The following is a 25,684-nucleotide window of genomic DNA, read 5'->3' on the forward strand; positions in this document are numbered from 1 at the left end:
TGTAAAACATTTATTTATATTTTATCAAACAAAATCTTGAAATTAGAACACAGAAACAAAGATTTTTAAAACTGATTTTTAATATTGTTAATTAAGGTCTTTAAAAAAAGCATACTTAAAGCCTTTGTGTGATCAGAATGGCGATTTCCAAACTGCTTAAGACGTGAAAGAAGAATATCTGAAGTTAACTTTTTAACCAAATACACAGCCATACAGAAGCTCTGTAAAATATGATTTTTTAAATCTAATTAAATAAACAGACCTTTACTTTTCAAACATTTCTTTTGAATATTAATGTTTAATTGTTAACTCAAGGATAAATATATATATATATCTAATGATGAATTTATTACAGATATAATTTAAATATATGCTTCTACATTTACACACAAGTTGCAATAAAGTGTAATTTACTGCTATGTTAACTAAAAAATATATGTACAATAAAAAAAAAAAAAAAAAAAAAGGTTAAAACAGTAACTTAGAAAAACAAACAAAAAATTAAACATAAGTAATTTGAATACATGCAAAAAAAAAATTAAAAAAAATAAAAATTAATGAATAATAACTGGTTAACAGCAGAACATTGTAAATGGTGAACTCTTAAAGGAAAAAATTCAATTTTTGATACCGAGTGCTGCTCAGGGAACCATGAGACACAGATGGTGTTTGCTATGGTGGGACTTAACTTGCATAAATGAGATATATCTACAGGAGCTCCATACACTTTGGGTGGGGCTTTGTTATGAAGGGGCATTGGTTTGGGCTGAAAAAACAAATAGCAATGACTTTTAGTGCATAGTTCAAATTGTCAATAACATACCCGAGTAAAATCAGCAGCCCAGGCAACTGTTATAGCATTGGACACAGTGGGAGAAAGTCTGCATAAATTAGTTATATCCACAGGTCGACCAGGTCTTTTGGGCTCAACATTAGGTTTGTTGGTTGGAATAACATTCTGCAATTTTTCAAATAGTATTAAGGAAAATTTGGCAAAATAGTACCAATTTGTAATAAACACTTATAAAAATATATTGAAAATGTATGTACCGGTAATGTTGCTGGCTTGTTATTCACCCTGACTTGAATTTGTGAAGGAAAAGTATCTGCCTGTTCACAACTCGTCTCTAAAAGACAGAATCTTAATTGTACTTGAACAGTATACTCACACTTGGCCCCTGGTCGAAAATCTCTGTTTAAAAAAAAAAAATAAAGCCACTATTTGCTTTAAAATAGAGTATTATATTTTCAGAAAGAATGGCTATGATAAAACAATTCATTAACACTTCAAATGTGTTTCAAATACTAACATGTCTGAATTTATATTATAAAATTAACACAATTCTGTCTAACCTTTTTATTTCAAATATAGCTTAACCAACTTTTTTGTGATATTAGATTATTTTCACAAATTAATAGAAAAAAAGCAAATTTCTGCAGATACCTTGACATTGTGATATCCTGTGCTTGCTGTGGAGTTAAATGAAACACAAACAGAGTCTCCTGCAACCTTCCACTGTTTTTTGGTACTTAAGATTTTTAAAAAAATGAAAACAACCATGTTAATACAAGTTATTGACGGTTCTCTAATAGCTAACCTAATAGTTATTCTAAAAAAAAAAATCACAAAAAGTGTTTATTTAAAAAAAAAACTTATACAATAAAAATCTCATTGTCTGTTTAATGTTTATATATAATATTATATATAGATATGTCAAACTTACTGAGGCTTGAAGGCTTCATGAGCTCCCCAAGAACATCATAAAAAGGTAAATGTTTCAATTTGACATCTGGGTTAACTGGAATTGGTGGTTGAGGCATAATGGATCTCATGGGCGCTGCATAATCCAACCCAACTGAAATAGCGTGTATAAAAAATTGGTAAAATAAATAAATCAAAATTATTTATTATTAAGTACATGGTGAAAGTAAAAAGATTTCTTATAAAATTAAGAGAAGGTCCATTTAAAATTTCATCTAGCTCATTGCAAGACTGAAACATTTTGTTTAAAAGTCTAATTTTTATCATCTGTCCTCATGCTCTAGCAATCAAAAACTTTTGGAAATAATAGAAAGAGCCATTTGTTGTGAACAAGTTGTCAGATAAATTATCTGTGAACAATATGTCATGGAACCTTAATGTGAATACACTTGTAACTAAAACTAAAGCTGCTTTTTTTTTCCTTTTAGAATTATCCCAGGTGCAGATGTATTTCAACTAGTATTTACTATTTTATATATAGTATATATTTTATGCATTATCAATAATGGGCCTGAATCTTTAGGCCCCCGAAGGACCCTAATTTTATTTTACTACATAGTTGATTGAATGCAATATACAAAATGAGTTTTTTAAATAAAAGTTTGTCATAGTGTTCATGTGTCAAACTTTTCCAAGTTTCAGAACTGAATAGGTTGTTTACAAATATATGAAGGTCAAAAAAATACAAACATCGCACACATTCTCCAAGAGTTAGATACCAGTACTGAATTTGGAAAACTGTGTAGAATTATAGTTTCAGATCATTCAGAAATAATTCTTTAAGAAGATAATTCAAGCTGCAATTCTGGTTCCTTTACTTAATATCAAAAGACAAAAAGAAAATCTTTTTACCAATAACATTGAAAACTTGAAATCTTTCAAATTCACTATAAAGTTTCCTCAAGTAACCTTCATAACCCCTAAACTTGTCTTGCGTCATGAACATCATTAGCTTTGACCTCGTTAAATGAAACTATAGTCATTTTAGGTAGATAAGAGTTGTTCTTTGAAAGCTTTAAGCTGGCACCAGATACCATCAATCTTCAATTATTTCAGTCAATTTTTTTCATTAAAGAAAAAAGACACATTTTTGTTTTTCCATTTCTGACAATGTACTTTCATTTTTATTCTTTAAAAACATGACATTCTGTATGAATCAGTTCAATGTTTTTATCAACATTATTATTGAATTCAAATTTTGTTAAATGCACTTGCAAAAATTTCAGCTGACACAACCAAAATTGATTCATAAAAAAAGTAGGTGACTGAAATTATTATTAAGTATAATTAATAAGCATGAGGAGGGCCAGATTAAACCCTTCTGTGGACTTTTGTTTACCTATCCCTGACTTAATTCCTAATGGACTAAAGCAGGATACCTGAGAGTCTCCAAACAAAATGCATTGTGATAACTTTTATGTTATGGATTTTCACAGAGACACAAAAAAATTTACTTCAATAATGAATACCAGGTACTAAAAAAAATTGCTTAAAAATGCCTTTTTAATGTAATGATAAAAAAGACACACCAGTTACATCAGACCCACTCTAGAATACTCAAATCCAAAACCCACTAAACTGGCCCCAAAACCGTCTAAAACTCATTTTATTCAGGAATCACTGAACCTTAAAAAGAAATAAATAGGAAATATAACTATTGAGTCAACAAAGCAGCATAATGCTTTTCCCCCAGAGTTTCCTCCCTCCTATAAGAGACAGCACCGAAAACATAACAAAAACTCTGACCACAACCAAACAGAGCTCAAAGAATTAGAGAATTTTTGTCCTAAAAACCCATTACCTTAACAACCAATGGGTCAGAGTTACAAAATCCTACATAAATGGAGGAACTGACATACTAATTTAATTGAATGGCCCAGTGGAGAAAGACTGGAAAAGTCAATTGCAACTGGCAATCTCAGCCATAGCCATAGAGCAGAAAGGCAAGCACTTGATTCTTGAACTAGTGCCTTCCACACTAATAAACTACTCATGTACAACGAACAGCCAAATTGGAAAGCTCTTATAAACCTAGACAATCTAGCTACATGTACTATCTAGTCCTATATTCTTAGTTAACTTTGGGATTCTAGATCTAGTTTTTCTACAGCAGAATCACTAGATCTAGTCTAATATGTCAACTAAATCTATCTAGAATAGATCTCTATAAATAATAAAAATAGATCCAGAATTCTAGATATCTAGACTAATCTAGAGTCTTGAGAATCTAGAATGATTCAACTTCAAGATATAGTAGTGAATACTATTAGTACTAGACCTCTTATATATAATATAGATAGATCTGTGGGATATCAGACTCTAGAGATTTATTTTTAAATATTTGAATTTGAAGTGACTGTCTCTAGATGACAGATCTAGATCATTCTAGATTTTTAGATCTAGACCCTCTAGAGACCACACTATGTCTAGATTCTATAGCTTGTAAGAGTAGATCTAGAATTCTGGATCTTGTGACTTGACTAGACTCTTGCTAGAGTAAAGTGCGAAGTTCGAGCGCATTAAGCCCGCTGGCAGCAATTTTCAAGTTTAGATTTTTATAGCACCGTAACGATCTGACCTATGAAAAAACTGATGGTATCTCTGAATTCCTCGTCCTTTTTTCTATAAAAATAGATTGGATTTAATGAATCACTAGGCTTAGTTAAAATTAAATACGAAGTCAAAGAGGTGTAGGGTAAGTATTGCCAAGCGTACTTTTCCTCGAGCGGATTTTTCCCCAGTTAGTAAGCTCGATAGGGTTGATGGAAGGTTCGAACAGATCAAAGAAAATATATCTAAAAATATGTTTCAATATTTAATTTTCACTATAAAGTCATTTTCTTTTTACTCCAGCGCAAGAACACCATCCATTGCACCCTCCACAACTTCAAATAGTCTTTTTAAGCTGATGAGCAATCAGACTTAAAAATAGCCTTAAGCCCATTACCCACTTCCTTCACTACCGGGTAGTAAAAAAGAATAATTCCACAGCTCCTGAGTTTGACCTCACCACAAGGAAAAGGAAATAATATGTGTCGGAAGTAAAGAAAAAAGGTGCATGCGCAGTAGCAATATAGTAGTAATTTGGTAAACATTCAAATAAAAAAGTTTTAGCAATAAAAAGTGAACTGTTCGAACCTCTTGACAAATCAGGGCTGCTCGAACTTCGCACTTTACTCTAGATCTAAATCTAAATTTATCTAATTTGAAGAGAAAAGTCTCTTGAAAAGAAATAAAAATAATAAAATCTAGACTTGTCGAAGTCAAGATCTAGACTTTTAATTTATAATTTTCTGTTCAAATTAGATTAGATTATTATATCTACACATCTAGTCTTGTTGGAGATTTATTTTCTAAGATTCTATTTCTAGCTAGTACTACTTTACTACTAGTAGATCTAATCTAGACTAGACTTGAGTTGACTAGACATTCTAGATCTAGTCTTAGATTTAGCTAGTCTAGAATCTAGATCTAGATTCTAATATTAGTTATTCAACTTATTAGAGACATTGTCATGTCCATTGTGAGTAGATCTAGATCTATATCTCCTTGTCTACAGTCTATGTGACACTGCTGAGTCTGTCTGAGTATGACAGTATGAGTATGTCACAATGTGACTGACAGTCACAGTGACACATTCACTATCCCACATTCAACATTGACTCTCATACTCATTAATGATTAAATTTGAGTTTCAGTGATCAGTCTCTGATCGTGATGAGTCTGACTAGATCTAGAATCTAGCTAGATGACTGATGTAGTGATGAGTACTCAGTTACTCAGTAGTGACAGTAGTCAGTAGTAGATCTAATCTAGTCAATCTAGACTTAAGACGTCTCTAGATTTTAGTATTATTACTCACAATTTTGCTTAAAATTCATATCAATAACATTTCGCCTATTATTGGATCCAGAGTTACCACTCGGGTTTCTGTAATAAGCCATCTTTCTACTCCGAGCCTACTTCAGAATCAAAACAAAGATGGACATTTATTCAACTGATCACTGCCAGTGAATCCCTATGCTTCGCTTGCTAGATCTACTTCCGGATAGACTGTGGGTGGTTGCAAAAATAAGAACCGAGCGCAAAACTAGTCACAACTAGATTCTGGATGTATATAGTCCAGGATTTTCATACATGGAGGCAAAGCCACAAATAGACTAGATCTAGCAAGCTTTTTTGTTTGTAACTGGTCTAGATGACTACAATGATCTTTCTAACATTGTTTTTCACCATGTCCTTTTTCTTAGCTTCGTTTTCTTACATTTTTCAAAAGCCTCTGTTGTATCGCCTCCATTTATTTTCTAGCTCTTTTTTTTCAAATCTCTCTTACTGAATTGTAGGGCCTATTTGCATGTAAACGTGATCTCTCGCATGCTTGTGCCTGTGTGAGGGCTAAGTGAACAAGGACTCAAGGAGATACGTCAAATCTACCAGATCTTACTCTATAAGCATATCATGATATCTTATTAATTATCTTAAAATTAAGTAGTTCTAGATATTCCAAGTTTTTGTTCTTATTAGTTGTTTTTTTTTTTTATTTATTTCTACTTATCTAAAACGCTATAGTCCATCTAAAGTTCTAAATCAAAAGAGATCATTGACAGTCACCACAGCAACTGGTGTAGCTTGGTTACGAGGAACTACGTTACTATTCTTTATGCACAATGCACACCGTGTAGGACCACAAGATGCAAACATTTAGTACGGTACCGGTATTTCAGAGAAAAGCAGGCTGATGACACAAAGTGTGAAATAACTTTTAGAAGAGAGAGAGTTATCGTCTTTCTTTAAGTACCCGGTAGTGAACATTACTAAATCATCAACTAAAATCTTTAAACCTTTGGCGTTTTTTTTTTATTTTATTATTTTAATGCTATTTTAAATTACACTTTTAGTACTTAAAATGACTAGATCTAAATAAACTTGGAAAATCACGCCATTCATTGACTCAACCAAGAAAAAAAACGCTTAAAACAGGCTTTCAAAACATAAGTCATAAGCTGGCTCTCTATGGCCTTCTTCAGTCGCCAAGCGACTATGGATCATGTCATGGAAATGAGATGAATGCCTGGCCATAAGTTGCGGTCAGAACGATGTCGCCCACACATCAGTTCCCCCCACTCCACGCTGCTGATGTATCCAAAGGAACGTCAGACTCAGTGCCGATACAGTTTGGGGTCAGCGGCGTCGCAGGTTCTGCCAGCTCTAAGCTTAATTTATCTATGCAATAAAGTCTGTTTCAACCAAGGAAAACATAGATCTACGTACATTTTGAAAGTAGAACTAAATGTAGTCTAAGTATTAGATCTAATTAGCATTACAGAACATTCTTCGTGATTCAAGCACAAACAGATCGACTAGATCTAGATTTCCATATCGAAACAAAACATCCTGTCTGTATCGCTGTAGTCAATGTTGTCACTGAGCACGAGATTGACGATACAGACGGACACAAATTACGCATCAAAATGTGGAATTATTAGAACTAGATTTATTTATAGAAACAGTGGTGAGGAAAAAAAAGTAGCGCCCAACTTTTCCTACATTTGGTGAAATTTTTTCATTATTGACTTCTTTGCTCTTTTATCATCTTATTGTTTTTTTCAGTACCAGTATGAAGACGCTTCATCAAACTAAATCGGGATTCTTTTGTTAGGGGAGACATTCCAGGGCCATGTTTATTATATTTTTTATTTTTGCTAAATTGTCCAATATATCAATGTCCCACAACCTAATGATAATCATGACTGACTTATTTACAAAAGCAGAAGTAGGCCATATAAAACAAGGTTACAAAAGACAGTTTGTGTGGAAACACAATTCCACACAAACTCAAAATCGGCCCCCGAAGTAAAATGTTTTACATAATTCGGATAATCCTTCAGAGTTGAAGATAGTTTACTTCCTAGTCCAAACCTCCCGCAGGACGACGGGGGATGGGAGCAGGCAGGGTTTGAACCTTCGATCGTCGATAAATCCAAATGACAGTCCAGCGCGCAAACCGCACGACCAGTGGTCCACCCAGGTAGGCTTTAATATTTTCAGAAAGAAAATCCGAATGAAATTATATCAAAGACAAATGAGAGATAAGAATGGAGGAAGAAGGTTAACAGATCTTGTGTAGTGCCCCAACCGTCCCGCAGATCAAAGGATACGTGAAAGTGAATGTAAAGTTAGATGTGAACCTGGCCTAACTAGTTTGTGGTCTATAGGGCAGATGATGTAAAGTTCATCTGTTTTTGTGGCCTACGGTTAACGAGGGTGTCATGTAGCCAGCACAACGACCAACCGCCTTTGCTTTTCCCCAACTAATGTCAGGTACCCATTAGAGCTGGGTAGACTCAGAAGTTGAAAATCCCAGTCTTCACCAGGATTCGAACCCGGGACACTCGGTTCTAACTAAATAAGTTAATTGTTTTGAAAACGCTCAATCTCATATTCGAATCCTCAAAAAAAAAAAAAAATTTCCGCTATATAGAAAAAATGTTCACGAAAATGATGTTTATAAGATTACTATTCGTCTTAAATTAGGTCTAACATATAATGCATACTAATTAGCTTTTTCTTATAAAAAACTGCTTGCATAATTAATTTAAAAAATTAGAATTTTCGCTTTCAGGAAAAAAAAAAGTAGCCGTTGCATCAGAACTTTGAATGGTCTAAAATATTGTGAAGTCGGATTTTCAATATCTCTTCTAGTTTACGAGATCTAAACGGGACGGACGGACAGACATTTCGCACAAAACTAATAGCGTCTTTTCCCCTTTCGGGCGCCGCTAAAAAAACAAAAGAAGACTTAACAAGTAAAGTAGCAATTATACATAAAACACTGAACCATAATCATCAAAAACAAAAAAACAAGACCTAATAAAATACTCAAAGCTAGGATAAATTCATGTAATTGCTATTAGAGATACATGGAATGGTTAGCCTGTGTCAAAAAGGACAAACAATGACTTTGCATGACTAGATTGATCTAGGGACAATGATCAGGACGTAATCATCTTTTTTTTTTTTTTTTTGAAGTAACGTCTGTATTTTATAAGATAAGATAATACAGCTCAAATCTATATTTGATACAGTCCATCTCCACAAGTTCTGTATCCCGTTTAATCATTGGGTCACCACCAATCGATTCTATCCATTCTTTATGAGCGCTGCTAGAAAGGAATTAATGTCTGGATACTTCATTTCAGAAGGATATTTTGAAGCTTTTGACGTTTAGTTTGGACCTACTCAATTCCCGCTTTTTCGATTTTGATATCCGAAATGAAGCCTTGAACGCCGTAGGTTATACGTTTTTCTTGCAGTGAATTGCTAACCAAACGCTAATGTCATTTGGTCGACATGATAGATCTGATTCCATCTCTGCCATTTATAGTGTTCACAAAGAACAAAAAAGGCTGAAATATTGCCGCTGCAGATGATCAATTTAAATAAAAACAACTTACACAGCACCTTAATGGCAATGTCTTCGATTCCAAAGATTAAAGATGAGTGCAGTGTTTCACATGACTATGCAAACCCAGACAAAGCTATTGTCCGCCAGAGGTCTATTTAAGTTTTCCTTTCGTTTTCTGTGCCTGTCTTCAGTAAGGGCTTTTCGTAAGGTCTCAAATGTGTGTGCCACAGCTTTTGTGAGAGTTCTCCAACTGTCTCTTTCCGAGGCCATCTGCTGCCAGCTACTTTCCTCTATGCCAGTGAAGGCGAAATGGTGCCTGAGTTGATTTTTATAGCGCTTACAAGGAAAGGGGGGGGGAACCTCAGTTACGCCATCCTCCTTTAAGCTCGCCAAAGAAGATTTGCCTTTGGCATGCGGTCGTCTACACTGCGAGATAAGTGTCAGATCCAGCGCAGCTGTCGAATGGTTATTTGTGCTTCTATACTGCCCACACCGGCCCCCAGCAGAACAAAGTTGGGCTATTTGTAATGTAGTCTTGCCAGCGTATGCTCATTATGGAGCGAAGACACCTTTGATGGAAGCGTTCAAGGAGCCTAAAATGCCTTATATAGAGCAACCAGGTCTTAGAGCCATACAAAAATGTGGTGAGAACCACTGCTTTATATACATTGATTTTTGTTGATAGGCGAAGAAACCTATTCCGCCGTACTCTCAAAAGCGCTTCTTGCCTTAAAATGAGTGGTGCTGCTCTCACAGAAAGATTAACAGGCCTCTTTATTTTGTGCTATAATAAAGAACTAGGCCGTTCTCCTGTCGGCCTAATTATAATTTAGCACCTCACCAATCGTTTCTCCTTCGACCTGTAATAGTTAAGCAGATACGTGAAAAAGTACCTTCAGTATTTCTAATCTCATGTGGTTTAATAGTTATATAGTTCAGCACAGTATTCACTTCACCTGTTGTTTTTTTTCCTTATTAAATATTTACCCTACGGTGATCCTCAACGCATTTCCTTATGGCATTAGTCTTCCAATTTTGATGGTTGCTAAAATACCTAGTGTGTCGACTAATGACCACAAGAGAAAGGTTGCCCATCAGTGAGTCTCTGTGATGCTAAGAGATGCAAACCATTCCGTATATTCGCTTTAACAATATGGCCACAATTTCGGAATTAGTAATTCAAACCTTGTTTGCTTCGGTTGGTTTAAGTAGCTTTGCAAAAGTCTCACGATGAAGAAGTTTATGGAAAGATTGATATCAAGATTGGACTACACTATCAACCAATTTTCAGAGGGCACCAAAAGATGAATATAAAGTGGGTACTTGGCTACCCTAAAACAATTACATTTGCCAAAGAAGAAACTTGGTCTGCAACAGCATAACAAAAAATGTACATACAAAAAAAAAAATTCAGCAATGTGACATTGTGCTCTCTTAATTTAAGCGATAGTTATCTATTTATTTACATATTTTTGTGAGGAGACAAAAAAACACTTTATACAACTTAGCATATTTTTATAGTTAAATGGGGAATTCATTCTATAACTCATTCAAATGTAGCTGGCTGATAAAGAAAAAAGGCCAGCAAAAATCGAATTTTTAAGTGGCCCTAATCAGATCTGCATTGAAAGCAAGAACAACCCTAATTTCCTGAATACTAAGACGGTAAAATCAGCTCATCAGCTCACCTACAGCGACTGTACATGAGTATATATAAAATGCACATTTAAGACAAAAGTGAAATGAGTGTCAATGTTACTAAGCATTTATAGAAGCAAACATTTTCCATTGGGTTAAAAAAAAAGAAAAAGATATTCAGTGCATTCAAGACCTTTTGTTCATATCTCATGCTGGGCACCTTGATTCAAAATTATATCATTTTCATACTGATACATCTGGGCCACACATTGTATCAACATAGAAAAAACTGTTATTCATGTTTTGTTTTGTTTTTTAATCCACTATACACTACATATTCAGAAGTGGACAAGGTATGATCTTACCTGAACCCTCTGGAGGGTACCCTACCAACCCTACATTAAAAAAAAAAGCGACAGAGATCTATTAACAACATTTTAAAGAAATGTTTTTGTACCAAGGTATATCTTTCTTTTTTTTTAACATGGCATGCAACTTATTATCTAGGCAATTAGTAATTTTAGCCTCCACAGTACTTGAGCAAAAAAATAAAGACAAAATAAACATGAGAAATAATTGAAAGAACCCATTTTACACAAAAATGTGAAAGTGCTGTTAATTAAACAAATAGACATCTCAGCAAATCATTACTTAAGTTACTAGTCAGCATTTAGGTTAAATCTACTATATTTCACTTAGTTATTGCCAGTCTTTTGGTTAAATCTACTATATTTAACTTAGTTACTTGTCAGCGTTTAAGTTAAATCTACTATATTCAACTTAATTACTTGTCAGGTTTAATTTACTTTTTTTTTTTAACAATGAAAAAAAAAATTAATCAAGGGAACCTATTCCCAAACCCAAATAAGTTAGTTGTCAGGAAGAATACTGCAAAAATCTTTAACTTTAAAAAAAAGAGCAGTCTATATCTCTAGAGAGCATTGCATATATATTAAATGTAATAAATAAGACACAGACAACATGCAGGATGTCATTACAGAGGAAAGGTCAGAGATACCAAAAAAAAAAAAGAAAAATTTTCAAGTAAGTTAACCCTTCAATAGATAACAGTTCAAACATTAGCTAAATATTGGTCACATTGTGTTTATATTTATTTCCTTTTCTTTTTCATTCCTCCCTTGGGCATGTTGAAAAATGATGTGTTATTTTAAAAACACTGAAAGAAAAAAGATTACCAAAAGGCTGAACTAATAACCTTATTTCATCGTAACATCACATTAAATTACAATATCCCTTTGATATTAACAAACAACTTAAGAAATAAATTCAGCGAATGTACAGAAGTCAACTGTACATATTGGCAAAATGATAAATGACAATTGGAAAGAACTTTTTTAAAAATAGAACCTCAGAGAGAGATTGTGTTAATTTAGAAATTGAGTGTCAGAAATTTAGTTGCAGTTTTACATGTGTTATAATAAACACTGTTATACAATTAAGAAAAAACTGAGTTTTGCATAAGCTAAGCCTGCCACACAAATGACAAAACAATCCAATTTTTACTTTTGAAAATTTTATCCGACTTTGTATAGTTTTAAATTTAATATTAAAAAACAATCATAATACACATAATTGGTAAGTCTTATGGGGATTTCAGCTAAATTTGCTTTACACATATTATTTAAGAAACATCAATTGGTTTATATTTAATTTAAAATTAGCTTAATATTTTCTTTACTTCAAAAGTAAAAACTTACAAACTTACAACTTACATGAAAAAAAAAATACATTAAAAAATCAACAAAAACAAAAAAAACAGACAAGTAGAAAAACAAAAGTACATTTAGAATAAAACACACTTACCTGGACCATCTGAAGGATAGCCCCCCATACCTGATAGATTGAAAAAAAAAATAGTAACTAATTCCTTTAAAATTACTCCATTAGAAACCTTTTTTCAAAGTAGAAAATATTTAGTCTTCTGTGATTCTCATAATTCAAGCATTAAGCAAGTTTTTAGACTTAAACTCTTATAATAAAGAACACAATATTTTTTAAAAATACTTCATCAAATAAAAAAAGTTAGTGATTTTGTCACTAGAAGACTCATTTGCCTTTGACATCATGTAAAAATTTGAATTACATGAAGTGAAAACTTCAGGGCGATGTCTGAGAGACCATAAAATGAATGAATGTGCAAGTCAAATAATTTTAAACAAATTTCTGATATTTAGGTAAAAGGTTGAAATATATATATAAAAAAAAAAAGACTCAATGACTTGATTGTTGACTATAAAAAAAAAACAAAAAAAACAAAGGTATAAGACTCTAGACTGATTCCTTGATAATCTATTCAATTCTGGAAAATATACAGTGGGAGCTTATCCACATAATCAGTTTATGTCCTAAAGGAAAAGTCCCTTGATGTATTTTTATGGCACTTTACCTAAAACAGCATTTTTACTAATAAAAAAATTGATGCCCATTTTTTTTTTTGAGTCCCCATATATTTGTAAACAAGCTATTTCTTTTTTGAAAATAAAAAAGACTAGGAACAGGTTGAAAGTAGCTGACAGCAATTTGAATATAGTCATACTAACCACAAGCAGTAACTAGTTCCACATATCGAGAATATTATCCATAGGCATGTATATGTCCCATTAATTATAATTTTACTTTTGGTCAGATTGCATGCTAATTTAATTCCTTTTGCTATTTGATTATTATACAGGCACCAATAATTTTCTGTCACTCTAAGAATTATAAAATGTAATGTGTATATGTAATACAAAATCGAAGTAAAATAAAATTACAATAGAAGGTTATTTATGTTATAAATTTAGATATTCATATATTGTTAATTCCTATTCCAATATGTTTTAACCACAATAGCAATAAAGTTTTAAATGTGGTCCTTGCTTGAAAATTTTTATCCATCCCTGTCCTAACAAATAACTGTAAATTTAGACCTTTTTTTTTTTTTTTTACACAAGTCATATTAAAACAGTCGTAAAGATACTGTATTAACAATAACAAATGAATCTCCCCAATTATTTTGTTAAAAACCATGGGGACAACCAGGTTATTGTGTGGCTGCTAACCTGTGCTTCCAGGTTTCAATTCTTGATTTGACATTTTTACTCGGTATGGGTAGTCTCCATTGAAGTCCTTGAGCCCACCAAAGTCCAAATGGGTACCTGATATCAGGTGAAAAAGAAAAGGAGGCTGGTCATTGGTCTGACCTGGTCTGGTCTTGGTGCATAATATTCACCCCCAGAAAGTTATCCCCTTTTCACTACAGAACTGAATATAGCAGAATATATCTCTCAAAAAATGTCACTAAACCCAGCATTAAACTTCTTTTCAAACCATACAAAATAGTTATCATGGAGGATGGTTTTCCTTAAATTCTTTTAAGTTAAAGCCACTACTTTCAACAAATTTTCATTAGCTGTCACCAGATCTTCTAAACAAGAAAAACATAAAAAATACTTTAAAAAAAAAAAAAAAGCTTATACGAAGTGTAATTGTATCAGTTTGGATCAGTCATGTAATTAAATTAATAGATTCAGACCACAACAATCTGTTTGATTAATAATATTTTTACCAATTGTTTATGTTTAGAGCTATTTCATGCTTTTAACTCTGCTACTAAGGTACTTATGACTAGAGAAAATTTATATACTGTTTGTTTCAATTTAGAGCGGCAACCTATAAACGGGACTGATTCAACTTATACCACCACTTCAGTCAAGTACATTTCTTTCGCTTGTTGGAGATACCAATCAAAATAATTAATTACCAATAGTTAATTAGCTAATTGGTTAATTTTGTTTAATTATTCTTATGTTGTCAGGTAAAAGAAATAATTTTGAAAAATTTCAGCTTGATCTGAGATTGGCTGTCGGAGAAATAATGTGTACATACTTTTTTACCAAACAGACAGAGTCTGAGTTGATATAAGCTTTGTAAAATAAAAAAGGTAATTTCATAAGTGCACCATTCCTTTGCAATGTCTCTTGTCCTAATCTTAAGAATATAAGCATCTAAGATATGTCACTTCATGTGTTCATTCAACCAATAAATTTTTGAATGCTGTTCTACGTTTAACCTTTATATGGTTATAATAGCATGACACTCCACAAACCAATGATAATGTTAACACAGCGAGATAGCACATCAAAAACTTTCAATCAATTTTGTCTTTGGACATGTTTAGATATTTTTAGCTTTCTAAAATTGAAAGTTTTTTCTTGCCAGAGAAATAGGTGCAAGTGTAAAAATGAGCTAACATCTAAAGTTAGGAGTTTGTTTTTAGTTAAATCACAAGACATAATCTATAGATAAATTAAAGATAAAAGGGCTCATATAACCAATATTTAAAAGACAAATGTTTAATAATCTGACAATGAAAAAATTTCAGAAAAGTTACAATTTTAACTTACCAGGATGCCTGTGCATTACTGGCATGTTTATATCTTTATGTGGCTGAGACATTCCTGGTTCCTTAATTCTGTTTCTACATAGAAATACAACTTAATGTAGAATAATAAACACAATAATGAATCTTTATTTTAGGAGTAGACATTAAATCTCTTATTTATTATGTCTAATCCTGACATGTAGTTTTCACAAAATAATGACAACAAACAAAATAATATACAAAATAGTATCACAGCCTCAGTCACTGGATACATTTTTCAGAATAATTATTTTTTAAAAGAACTTTAAAGCTAAAAAAATCAGAATAACTATAAAAAGAAAACAATTACATAATGTAATTAAAAAAAAAAAAAAAGCTTTTACCGATACATTTCTCTTATTTTTATTTGCACAGGTAAGGAGCAACCTTTTTCTACCAAGGCAATAGCTCTTTGTGTGAGCTCTTGCTTTCTACCACTTTTATTTCTGCCCGCAAATCCTAATAAAACATGTAGTTCAGACACCCTAAAACTTAATACCATTTGCTGAAAGAAAAAAAAAGTATATATTATAATTTTGTTTTCTAGTCTAGAGGCTAATTAAAAAAAAAATAGAGATTTCATGAAAATAATCTTAAAAATCACTAATAGAAATCTTTTAAATGTACATATCAACAAATTTGTTTTATATATAGTATGCAGTGGCATAGCTAAGGATTTGGGAGCCCAGGGGGGAAGCTTGACTTCTTTAGGGACCCTGCAAATTGACATTCGACATCATGATATGAGATAATGGCGTAATATTTATTGTAAAAACAAATTTTGGACACTCATTTGGACCCACCCTCCCCAACCCAAGCTTTTGAACTTCGAGGTTCCTCTGTATATAGACCATCTATGGTATATTTGATTTAACCAGTGATAGATCTATATTTATGGAAGCTTCCTTAGCGAAATTTTGTTGAAAATCATTTTGATAAAGAGTTTGTGTATTTGTAAATTTAACAAACTATATATATAGAGAGACATAAAGGATTTACTTTTGGATTTATGTGCTCCAATTGAAAAGATAAGAAAAATACTTGTTTACAATTAAATGAAAAATTGCTTTCGTATCATTAAAAATGGTTGTAAACGATGAAGAAAAAATAAATTAATAAAAAAAATATTTTTTTTAAATACAATTCTTAATTATTTTCAGTGATAATAGTATCTGATCTATTGTAACTTGTGGCACATATTTAGTAATATAAATGTGATTATAGTGATATTCTTGGATTATTTGATGTAACAATTAAAAAAAAAAAAAAACTGTATTTTTCCTTTTGAGGGATAAGTTGTCTTATATCTACTTTCTTATTAAATGCTTTACAAAATACTAGTGCTAATAATTATATTTTTTATGAATTCCTCAAAAGATGGACAACAAATGGATGTCTAATATGTAATAATTGTCAATCTGAAATTGTTTAATGAAAGTAGTTTAGCACTATTCAATCACAATGTTTGAAATAGCCTAGAATTTCTTTCATAAGTAGTAGATATGATTAAAATATCGATATTTAATATTGATGTGTGTGGATGTAAGTAGCCTAAATAAAGCTTATTTATATTTATATTTCATTTATTGTCTTATTGTTACACCTAAACTAATCTAGATTCTCAATTGAGATTTAGAAAAAGGAGAGAAAACTTTGAAAGGATAGCTCAGTCTGAGACTCAGCGGTCTTATCAGCCTCTAGAGCTGGTCCAGATCTAAAAATAATAGATTTATCGAGACTCTAAATAGATAAATAAATAATTGAATGTGTTTAATATGTATATACATGCGTGTATATTTATATAAATACATAAACACACACACTATATGTATGTTTGCAAGCACGTGTGTATGTGACAGGCAAAATGTGAAATTGGCATTTTATAGAATGCCTGAAAATTTCATGCAAAGTAGGAAATGATTTCTCTATTTCCTACTTTGCCTAGGCATTGTATAGAATGACTAGAACTGCTTCAGGCAAAAAGTGAAATGTTGATTGAGTATTTTGTTAATAATACAAGTTTCTCTGAATAATATTTCTATTCAAGTAATCTAAAAAATGTAAACCTATTCTTTAAATTGTGGAGTTTATTAATGTGTAAAACTTGAAAGTGGTAGGTAAATTGATACAAAAGATGTTTCATATTGATTTGTATGAAAGGTGGAAGAAAATAGGACTAAGAAGGAACCACTTGAGCAGATCTTGAATAATAGCCTGATAAAACATTTTTTTGTGATGGTCGTGGAATACACAAGTCAGTTTATCAGTGCAAGTCATTGTTTGTCTGAAATATTTACATCAGATTTTGCAATTAAAAAAAGAGCTTGTGCGTGTATACAATAACTTATAAATTTACTCGTCTAGAAAATGACTTTATTATCAACTCTGTAGGCTATGTAAGCAAAAAGAAATTATATTTAAAATAACTATAATAACAACTATAATAAGGTGTTATCTCATTTTAATTCTTGCTGTCAGGTTAATTTATTGATATTAAGTCCCATTCAGATAAAAAAAAAAAAGACAAATTAACATTCCCCAATGAAAAGCATTCTTTTTCTCACTAAGTACAATTTTTTGTTGGAATCAATGATAAAACTGGTGTAGAAAGTCCCTTTGTCTGTGAAATATATAAACAAAATATATAATTTTACAACGTATAATCAACTAACATTTTTCATTAAATACTTTGTAGGCCTAGTTTTTAACATTCACTCTGTCTTGTTTTTATTATCTGTCTTCCTTTGTAAGGCTTTGTCAAGTCTCTTTTTTTGTTTTTTTTTTGTGTTTTTATGGATGTCTGGTGGCTTTTTCCCCCTTTATCGACATACTTTTTTTTTTACTCTTTCATTATACAGATTAAGACAACTGAATAGAACATTATTAGATTATTATTATTATTATTATAGCTTTTATATAGCGCTACTTTCATGCTTATAGCATGCTCAGAGCGCTTTTGGTCCAATCTCATTTGTGGACCGGTGGGGGGGAGGGGGTATCTAGGAGTTGGTTTTCCGTGCTGCCTTTAGGCGCTCAGTAAACACAACTCTGCCCGAGTCGGGTGTCGAACCTCGAGCCCCCTTCTAGGTAGCCAAGCCAAGTTCAAGCGCACTTGGCCTCTCGACCACGCTTCCCACCAATGATGTGTTTGTATTTAAGAAGAAACTAATAAAAACTATTTTAAAATAAAGAGCAACCTTCAAGAGTATTATGAATTACTTTGATCCTCTATTGCTATTGTCTGTTGACAATTTTACCAGCTCACAATGTATAGTGTTTCTGCATCTTTTAATTTTACATTGTAGACTAATTAGGATAAATTATACAAAATTGTATTTACTAATGTATATTACTATTTTGAAATATGATTCAGTGATTCAACATTTTTTTTTGATTATTCAAAAATATAAATTGCACTTTTAAAAGCTAAAAGACAAATGGATTTTGTCTTATGAAATCCTGTTGTACATTTTGTTGTTTTTTTCTCATTTATTTATAAATATCTTTGTAAAGACATTTTCTACTTTGCCTGTTGTAGATCTAGTCATTCTATAGAATGGGGGGAAAAATTTAGAGCAGAGGTGGCCAACCTTTAATGCTTGTGATTGCGGAGAGTGGTCACTTTCTTGTTTCTGTCGTGCTTTTATTTTACGTTCACGATCAGCGCTCAATCGTTTTTCACGTTGCTCTTGAGTTTCATTTTGATATCGTTCTCTACGTCTTTCTAAACGTAACTGTTTTTCCTCTTCTGTTTCGATGGCTAGCTTTTCTTGCCGCTTTTTTCTGCATTTCTCTAATCTCCGCTTACGCTGTGTAGTAGTTTCTTTTCGTTCTAAAACAACGTGGCGCTGCAACATTTCAGAGAGAAGTGAATTGAAATATCGAAGATCAAAACATATGATCAGTTGGTGGATGTTACACGCACATGTTATAATGAGAAATTAGACATGATTGTATTGTACCAAGTGACATCAATAAAACTGGTGGAAAAGTCTGCAGAGCTAGAAATATTTCTCAATGCAAAAGCAATTTTAAGGTCAAGCATCAATGTGAATAATGGATTGGTCGATTCTGCTATCGAATTAATCCCCAAAATTCAGTGGCCAAATGTATGAACAAGATACCCCATCTATCACTGAACTTTGGCAACAATAGCATTAATAGAATAAAGCCCATATCAGTACAATTTCCAACAAAGCCACCAACAGTACTGTCTCAGACATCAACTGTCCTTTCTCTAAGCATATGTCACATTATGTCGTGTAAAATCATTAGATGGAATGTTAACAGAAGAACTTGATGAGCAAGCTGGCTGATAAGACTCCTTGCAATATTGAAGCATTACAAGAAATAAATAGAATGAGAAATCATACACCACCATCAGCTTCATAAATTAGCAAAAAAAAAAAAAAATAATAGAAAAAAAAAAAAATAGAAAGATATTTATCATATATCTCTATTAAGTAGAATTGTTACAAAATAATGAAAACTAAAATATGAATGTTTAGACTGTAAACTACATTATTTGAACATAAAGCAGGAATTGGTCTTTTTATTAAAAATCTATATATATTACTTGTTAACAAGTGATATCTTCTAAATATACTCAAAACTGTTACTGGGAAAGTATGAAATCTGGTATTCTATATATATATGCCTGAAAATATCAGGCATTCTATAGAATGACTAAAGCAGCTTCAGGCAAAGTGTGAAATGTTGATTTTTTTTAAAACTATCAACATAAGTTTCTTAGAATATTTCTATTTGCCAGTAATCTTAACAAATTTTGTCATGTTCTTAAAAGTGTGAAGATTATATTAAGACTGTCTAAATGTGTATGATGTGTACAACTTTATTGTGCTTGGTATATTGTGAATAGAGAAGATGTTTCATACTGTCCTGTATGAAAGATGGCAGAAAAGAATCACATGATATCAAGGTTAATATGATTTTATTAAAAAGGATCCACATAACTAAATGTTGATCTATAAGCTGATGAAACATTTTGTTGTGAGGTGTGGAAAAAACAAATGAGTTAATTTATCATTTGACTATTTAAACTATTTGACACAATTCTGAATGTTCATTGGGCCAATGGCCATGAGGAAAAGACAATGTTGAAAGAGCATACATCTCCAAATACCAGAGCTTCAATTGTCATGACACTGGACATTATAATCAACTGTGTGAGCTATGCTAGAAGAAACAATTGCTGTTTAAAAAAAATTTAGAGATTCTTGCAGTGTAGTTGATTTTTTAAGAAAAGATCAAATAGATTCTCCATTGAGAGGCATCACAGGTCAGTATGACCTAGCAACAAGCTATTGGTCTCCACAGCCCACAGGTGGTGACCTTCTATAATGAATGATCTTGATGAAATACATTGCAAACCTAGTTTTTAAAATATACTTAGTTGTATATCAACAAAATATTTTATAAAAACTAAAAGACCAAAGAAGAGTTGGGAAATATTATATGAAAAGTGTACAAACCACAATTAGTGAAGAAGAAGCTCTTTTAGCTAATTCTAATTCTATTCTATTCTAGTATTATTTGAATCTTTCTCTTCATAATTCACAAAACTGTTATGATTAAACTTCAAAAAAATTTTTGTTAGAACTAGATCTAGGTAACATTTAATTAAAATTTAAAATAAAATTATGATAGTTATTCATATTTTCACACAACTTTATGTATATATTCTAGATCATATATACATAAAATACATTAGATCTGTATAAATATAACACACTTAAAAAAACAATAAAATGAAAATCTTTAAAAAAATATGCCATTATTGCTAAAAAAAAATCCAACTGTGGACAAGTCAATACTGTGAACAGCTTACTTTAATTTGCATAAACATGATGTAGGATTAAGTGAGATTTATGGAAAGCTGATAGAACTTACTAAAATGGCAGAAACCATCCAATAAGATCAATTGATATTATATTATATGTTAGCTCTATATGATATGGATTGGTTGGTCATTGGATTTTAACTGAATGTTCAAAGTCAATGGTCATTGTTTAATGTGCTTTTCACTATTGAATTATTACTGTTGGCTTGTTACAGTTTAGACTTGTATTTTGACTATGTTTTACTTCAATTATATATGCTATTAAAGTCATCATTGTACAAGTGACTTACAGAGTTTTTTATTTATTTTGTTCGACTGAGTTTCAAGGAAAATATATTCAGCTGAGTTACTTTAGTATGTCCTAGAAGTATGCTTAATAGATTTATAGGCAATTTCCAATTTGCAGTCAACAAATTCTATACAATGACCCATAATGAAGATATAAAATTGGAATCTGTGTTAGTAAAGTTCTATAAATAGAATTTATGGTATCCTTATTCAATCATTAGTTTAAGTTCCCCATTTGCAGATATTTAAATAATCCACTCCTGTATTGGTATGGATTCATTTGTTAATGAGATCTGAGCTTTGCCTACGTCCAAAAGGGTTCAGTACAGTCAGTAATATCAACATGAAAAATGTCTCAAATTTTTGGCTCAACATAGAATAGATATAGTATGATATTTGATATTTTGGGTTTTGGCACATCGGCACAATTTAGGCCATGTCGTGTCCATAATCCCTCATGGATTATTCCCCCTTTATAGTATGTAATAGACAAATAAAACACTTAATGAGGGAAGATTCTATTATCTATTATTATTGAAATTATCCTATCTAATAAAATGAGAAAAGGCATTTCAATTTTAATAAATTTACATCTTTCTTCTGACACCCCCCTTTTACAGTCAACTTACGGACCCCAGACCCACAGTTTGAGAACCATTGATCTAGTAGATATAATTTATTCAGCTATTCTAGATCCTAAATTTATATATATTATATTATAATTTATAAACGTTGTAGATCTATATTCTATATTCTAGACCCTCTAGAATAGATAAGAATAACTCTAGATTTTAGAGATCTAATCTAGATTTATTAATCATAGATCTAGATTTATATATATATTAAATATGTTCTATACTACTATCAGATATATAGGTTCTAGATTATAATATTAATTTATGTAAATTGTAATATATATTAGCCAGACTCTTAATAGACTTAAATAGGATCTGGTCTAGTGTCTAGATATACTAAATATATATTCTTTATATATATATATATATATATATATATATATATATATATATATATATATATATATATATATATATAAATAATATATATATAGTAATTTGTCTTATGTCTAAGTTATAGATTAATAAAATTAATTTAATAAGGAAAGAATGCCAAGGCCTATGACTAGCCTACTTACACTAGACTATTTGACTAGTCATTACTAGTGACTAGGCCTTAAACTTAAAGTTAGAGCCTTGCCTAGGGCGGCTTAGTAAGGCTTAGCCTTAGTAAGGCTTAGCCTTAGTAAGGCTTAGCCTTAGTTAGTTAGATCCTTAGATAGTTAGGCATTAATAAATTAATCTAGAATCTATATCTAGATTCTAATTTTATTACAAAAGACACATAAGTAAAAGTCTTGAAAAGTAATACTACATATAGAGTCTAGATATAAATATCATAATGACATGAAATAAGTTCATAACTGACATAACATATCTAGATCTAGAATTCTAGATCTAGTCATAAAGAAGAGAGTGATACTGACTGTAGTTAGACTAGTAGATCTAGAAGCTAGATCTATACTATAGCTTGTAAAATCTTAGTCAGTGACAGTCTTAGTCTATTAGTAGATTCTATCTATTTCTATACTAGATCTAGATCTATAACTATATTATTATTAATTTATTTAACTAAGTTACTATAATGTCACCTATAATCTAGATTTTATTCTAGATTGACTAGATCTAGATCATAATTAGATCTAGATCTATATATTAGATCTATATATAATATGATAAATATATAGATTTAGTCTAGATAGAATGATAGATAGAATAGAAATCTAGATTCTAGAATATGATAGATCTAGAATATTAAATCTAGATCTAAATCTATTAACTATTATTCTAAAGATCTATATTCTATAATATGGATATATATATATATTCTAAGAATTATAGATCTAGACTCTAGTCAATATAGTCATATAGTCTAGATTTTCTAGATCTAGATAAGATTAGATTCTAATCATTCTACTAGATTTTACTAGTAGACATCTAGATCTATTCTATCTAGATTCTAGATCTAGAATCTAGTATTCTAAATCTCTAGACTCTAGATTCTATATTGACTACTGACTACTAGATCTATATTATATATATTATTATAATTATTATATTCCTATTAGATATAGATCTAGACTCTATAGATTCCCTAGATCTAGACCAGTATTAACTATTAGTATTTATTATTCATAGATCTAAAATAAATCTAATAGAAGACTAATTGTCTAATTCTAGATGTAGAATAGATTTTATAGATTATTATAATTATAGATAATAGATCTATAAATAAATTTAATAAATTTTAGAAATCATACTAATAACTAGATCTAATTACTAATCATAGAATCTATATAAGTATATATATTCTATATTGAATCTAGATCTATAATCTATATCTAAATCACTGTGACTGTCACTGTCGTAGTGTCAGACTGACTCAACTGACTGTCACTGCCCACTGGTCATTCATGATTCCTCGACTATTTCAGTATTTCCACTTCCAGGCTTTAACTTTAGACTTAGTGAGTTATTCGCTTTAGTCACTTTACTAGACTTTTGTCACCGTATAACGTATTTTAGAGTAGACTCTAGACTACTAGACTAGAGTCTAGAATATCTCAATATCTGATATGTGACTGTGTGTGATACTCCATACTCATACTGTAACTGTGTGTGTGTGACTGTCACTGTCTATTGACTATACTATACTAGACTTATATAGACTATATAAGACTTTGGAGTATAAGTTATTTAGTATACTATTGCCTATTCTAACTAACTCTACTCGACTACTGTGACTGTCAGGACAGTAGTGTCACTAGTGTCAGTACTCTGTCAGTAAGTGACAGTACTGAGTTGAGTAAAACGCCAGGCAATATAAAAAAAATAATATTCTATTCCATATTGCCACCGGCATTCTTATTTCGCATTCCTTCAGTAACAATAGCACGGATCGGCATATCTAAATAACAAATTCGCGAATTAAGAAAAAAAAATTATTATAAAATGTTTACCTTTAATTCTGCCAAATCCGCCATTTCTTAGGATATCCATGTATGCCGAATGGGCAATGTTAACAAATTATTTAAAATATGGAATGGGAAACATTCTCTTTATTACTGTCAAAGAATTGTTTTTAATAAGCCACTTATAAGACTTTTATTTACACTCACACTGTAAATAACATCATATGTTTAATCAGCCTTACAGAATGACATAGAAAAATACAATAATATGATATAAAGATTTCATTATATTTATCTGGACAAAAAACAAAACTCTTTATTTTGGTTACATAAAGTTACTTAGATATTTCGTTTCGCTTTACAACTTTAGATTATAAGGGAAACATTTGCCTAAACGCCTAAAGGCTTGCATGCACGAAGAGAAAAATGTTGCCCGTCTATAAATAGAAATGGTATTACATCGCAAGCGCGTTATTAATTCTATGGAAAATCATTTTGTCATTTATCATTTTTATTTTATTACTAGATTTATGCCCTTATGCTTATAAATTACAGGCGTTCCTTCTTAACAAAATAAGCATGCCCAGTTTTTATAACTATTATTTTTTTTTTCTAGTCCTAGCAAATTGTCATTGCGCCGTATTTTAGGTATCAAACAATGCCAACAATGCGCAAATATGCAGATCATTTGATTATGTCGTAGAACCCATCCCATGACTTATTTCAACCTTAACTTTACTTAGGTCTTGTCCAAACCAAATCCGAACCTTCAAAAAACCGGTTAAAGCAATATTCGCCAATATCGGCCCAACTCTAAAAAATGGTCTTAAAGTAGGGTTAGGGTTATATATAGCCTATAAATATAAATTTATTCATACATTTGAAAGGGAAAACCTAATCAATAATAATGGCAATGTCTTCGATTCCGAAGCGTGCAGTGTATAACGTTACAACGCAAAACCAGTTGCGACCTGTATTTTTTTCCACTCCTGATGCAGACAAAGCCGGTGCCCAATTTACTGGTAGCCAAATTTCCAGACAACACATGAGCTCGTGTTATTCAAAAAGCTTCTAGGGTCCCGGGTTGCAGATGCCATACACATCAGTAGGCTAATAGAAAGAAGTGTGAAAATGCAAAGGCGCTTGGAGATTAGGTATGATTACCTGTGACTGCAGCTGTGTACCAAGGATTGGCCTCTTTAGTCACACAAGAAGTTGCAAAGGGAAAAGATTCTCTCTCGAGACGTAAAATACCACAGAGAGAGAGAGAGAGAGAGAGATTTGTATATATATAGCACTGTCGATCTACCGTAGTTTCAGAC

The 25,684-nt window shown here is 31.4% G+C and overlaps 1 protein-coding gene across 6 annotated transcripts in view; it reads right to left on the minus strand.

Moving 5' to 3' along the window:
• Positions 1 to 24,557, minus strand: part of LOC106074224 (E3 SUMO-protein ligase PIAS2-like) — a 28,877-nt gene extending 4,320 nt beyond the window's left edge. The window contains exons 1-11 of one of the 6 annotated variants that reach the window (XM_056029417.1): positions 24,411 to 24,534; positions 18,819 to 19,076; positions 15,573 to 15,733; positions 15,212 to 15,285; positions 13,868 to 13,963; positions 12,630 to 12,659; positions 1,725 to 1,856; positions 1,445 to 1,529; positions 1,051 to 1,192; positions 632 to 766; positions 116 to 221 (exon numbers count right to left, since the gene is read on the minus strand). In XM_056029417.1, the coding sequence (XP_055885392.1) occupies positions 116 to 221; positions 632 to 766; positions 1,051 to 1,192; positions 1,445 to 1,529; positions 1,725 to 1,856; positions 12,630 to 12,659; positions 13,868 to 13,963; positions 15,212 to 15,285; positions 15,573 to 15,733; positions 18,819 to 19,076; positions 24,411 to 24,434 (1,243 nt within the window). In that variant the 5' untranslated portion in view covers positions 24,435 to 24,534. Of the gene's footprint in view, positions 1 to 115; positions 222 to 631; positions 767 to 823; positions 959 to 1,050; positions 1,193 to 1,444; positions 1,530 to 1,724; positions 1,857 to 12,629; positions 12,660 to 13,867; positions 13,964 to 15,211; positions 15,286 to 15,572; positions 15,734 to 18,818; positions 19,077 to 24,410 lie in introns of all 6 variants that reach the window. The other 5 variants (XM_056029426.1, XM_056029414.1, XM_056029442.1 and 2 more) reach the window with 5 other exon arrangements.
• Between the last annotated feature and the right edge of the window lie 1,127 nt (positions 24,558 to 25,684).

The sequence above is a fragment of the Biomphalaria glabrata genome, chromosome 1 (genome assembly GCF_947242115.1).
Source record: "Biomphalaria glabrata chromosome 1, xgBioGlab47.1, whole genome shotgun sequence".
Taxonomy (NCBI): domain Eukaryota; kingdom Metazoa; phylum Mollusca; class Gastropoda; family Planorbidae; genus Biomphalaria; species Biomphalaria glabrata.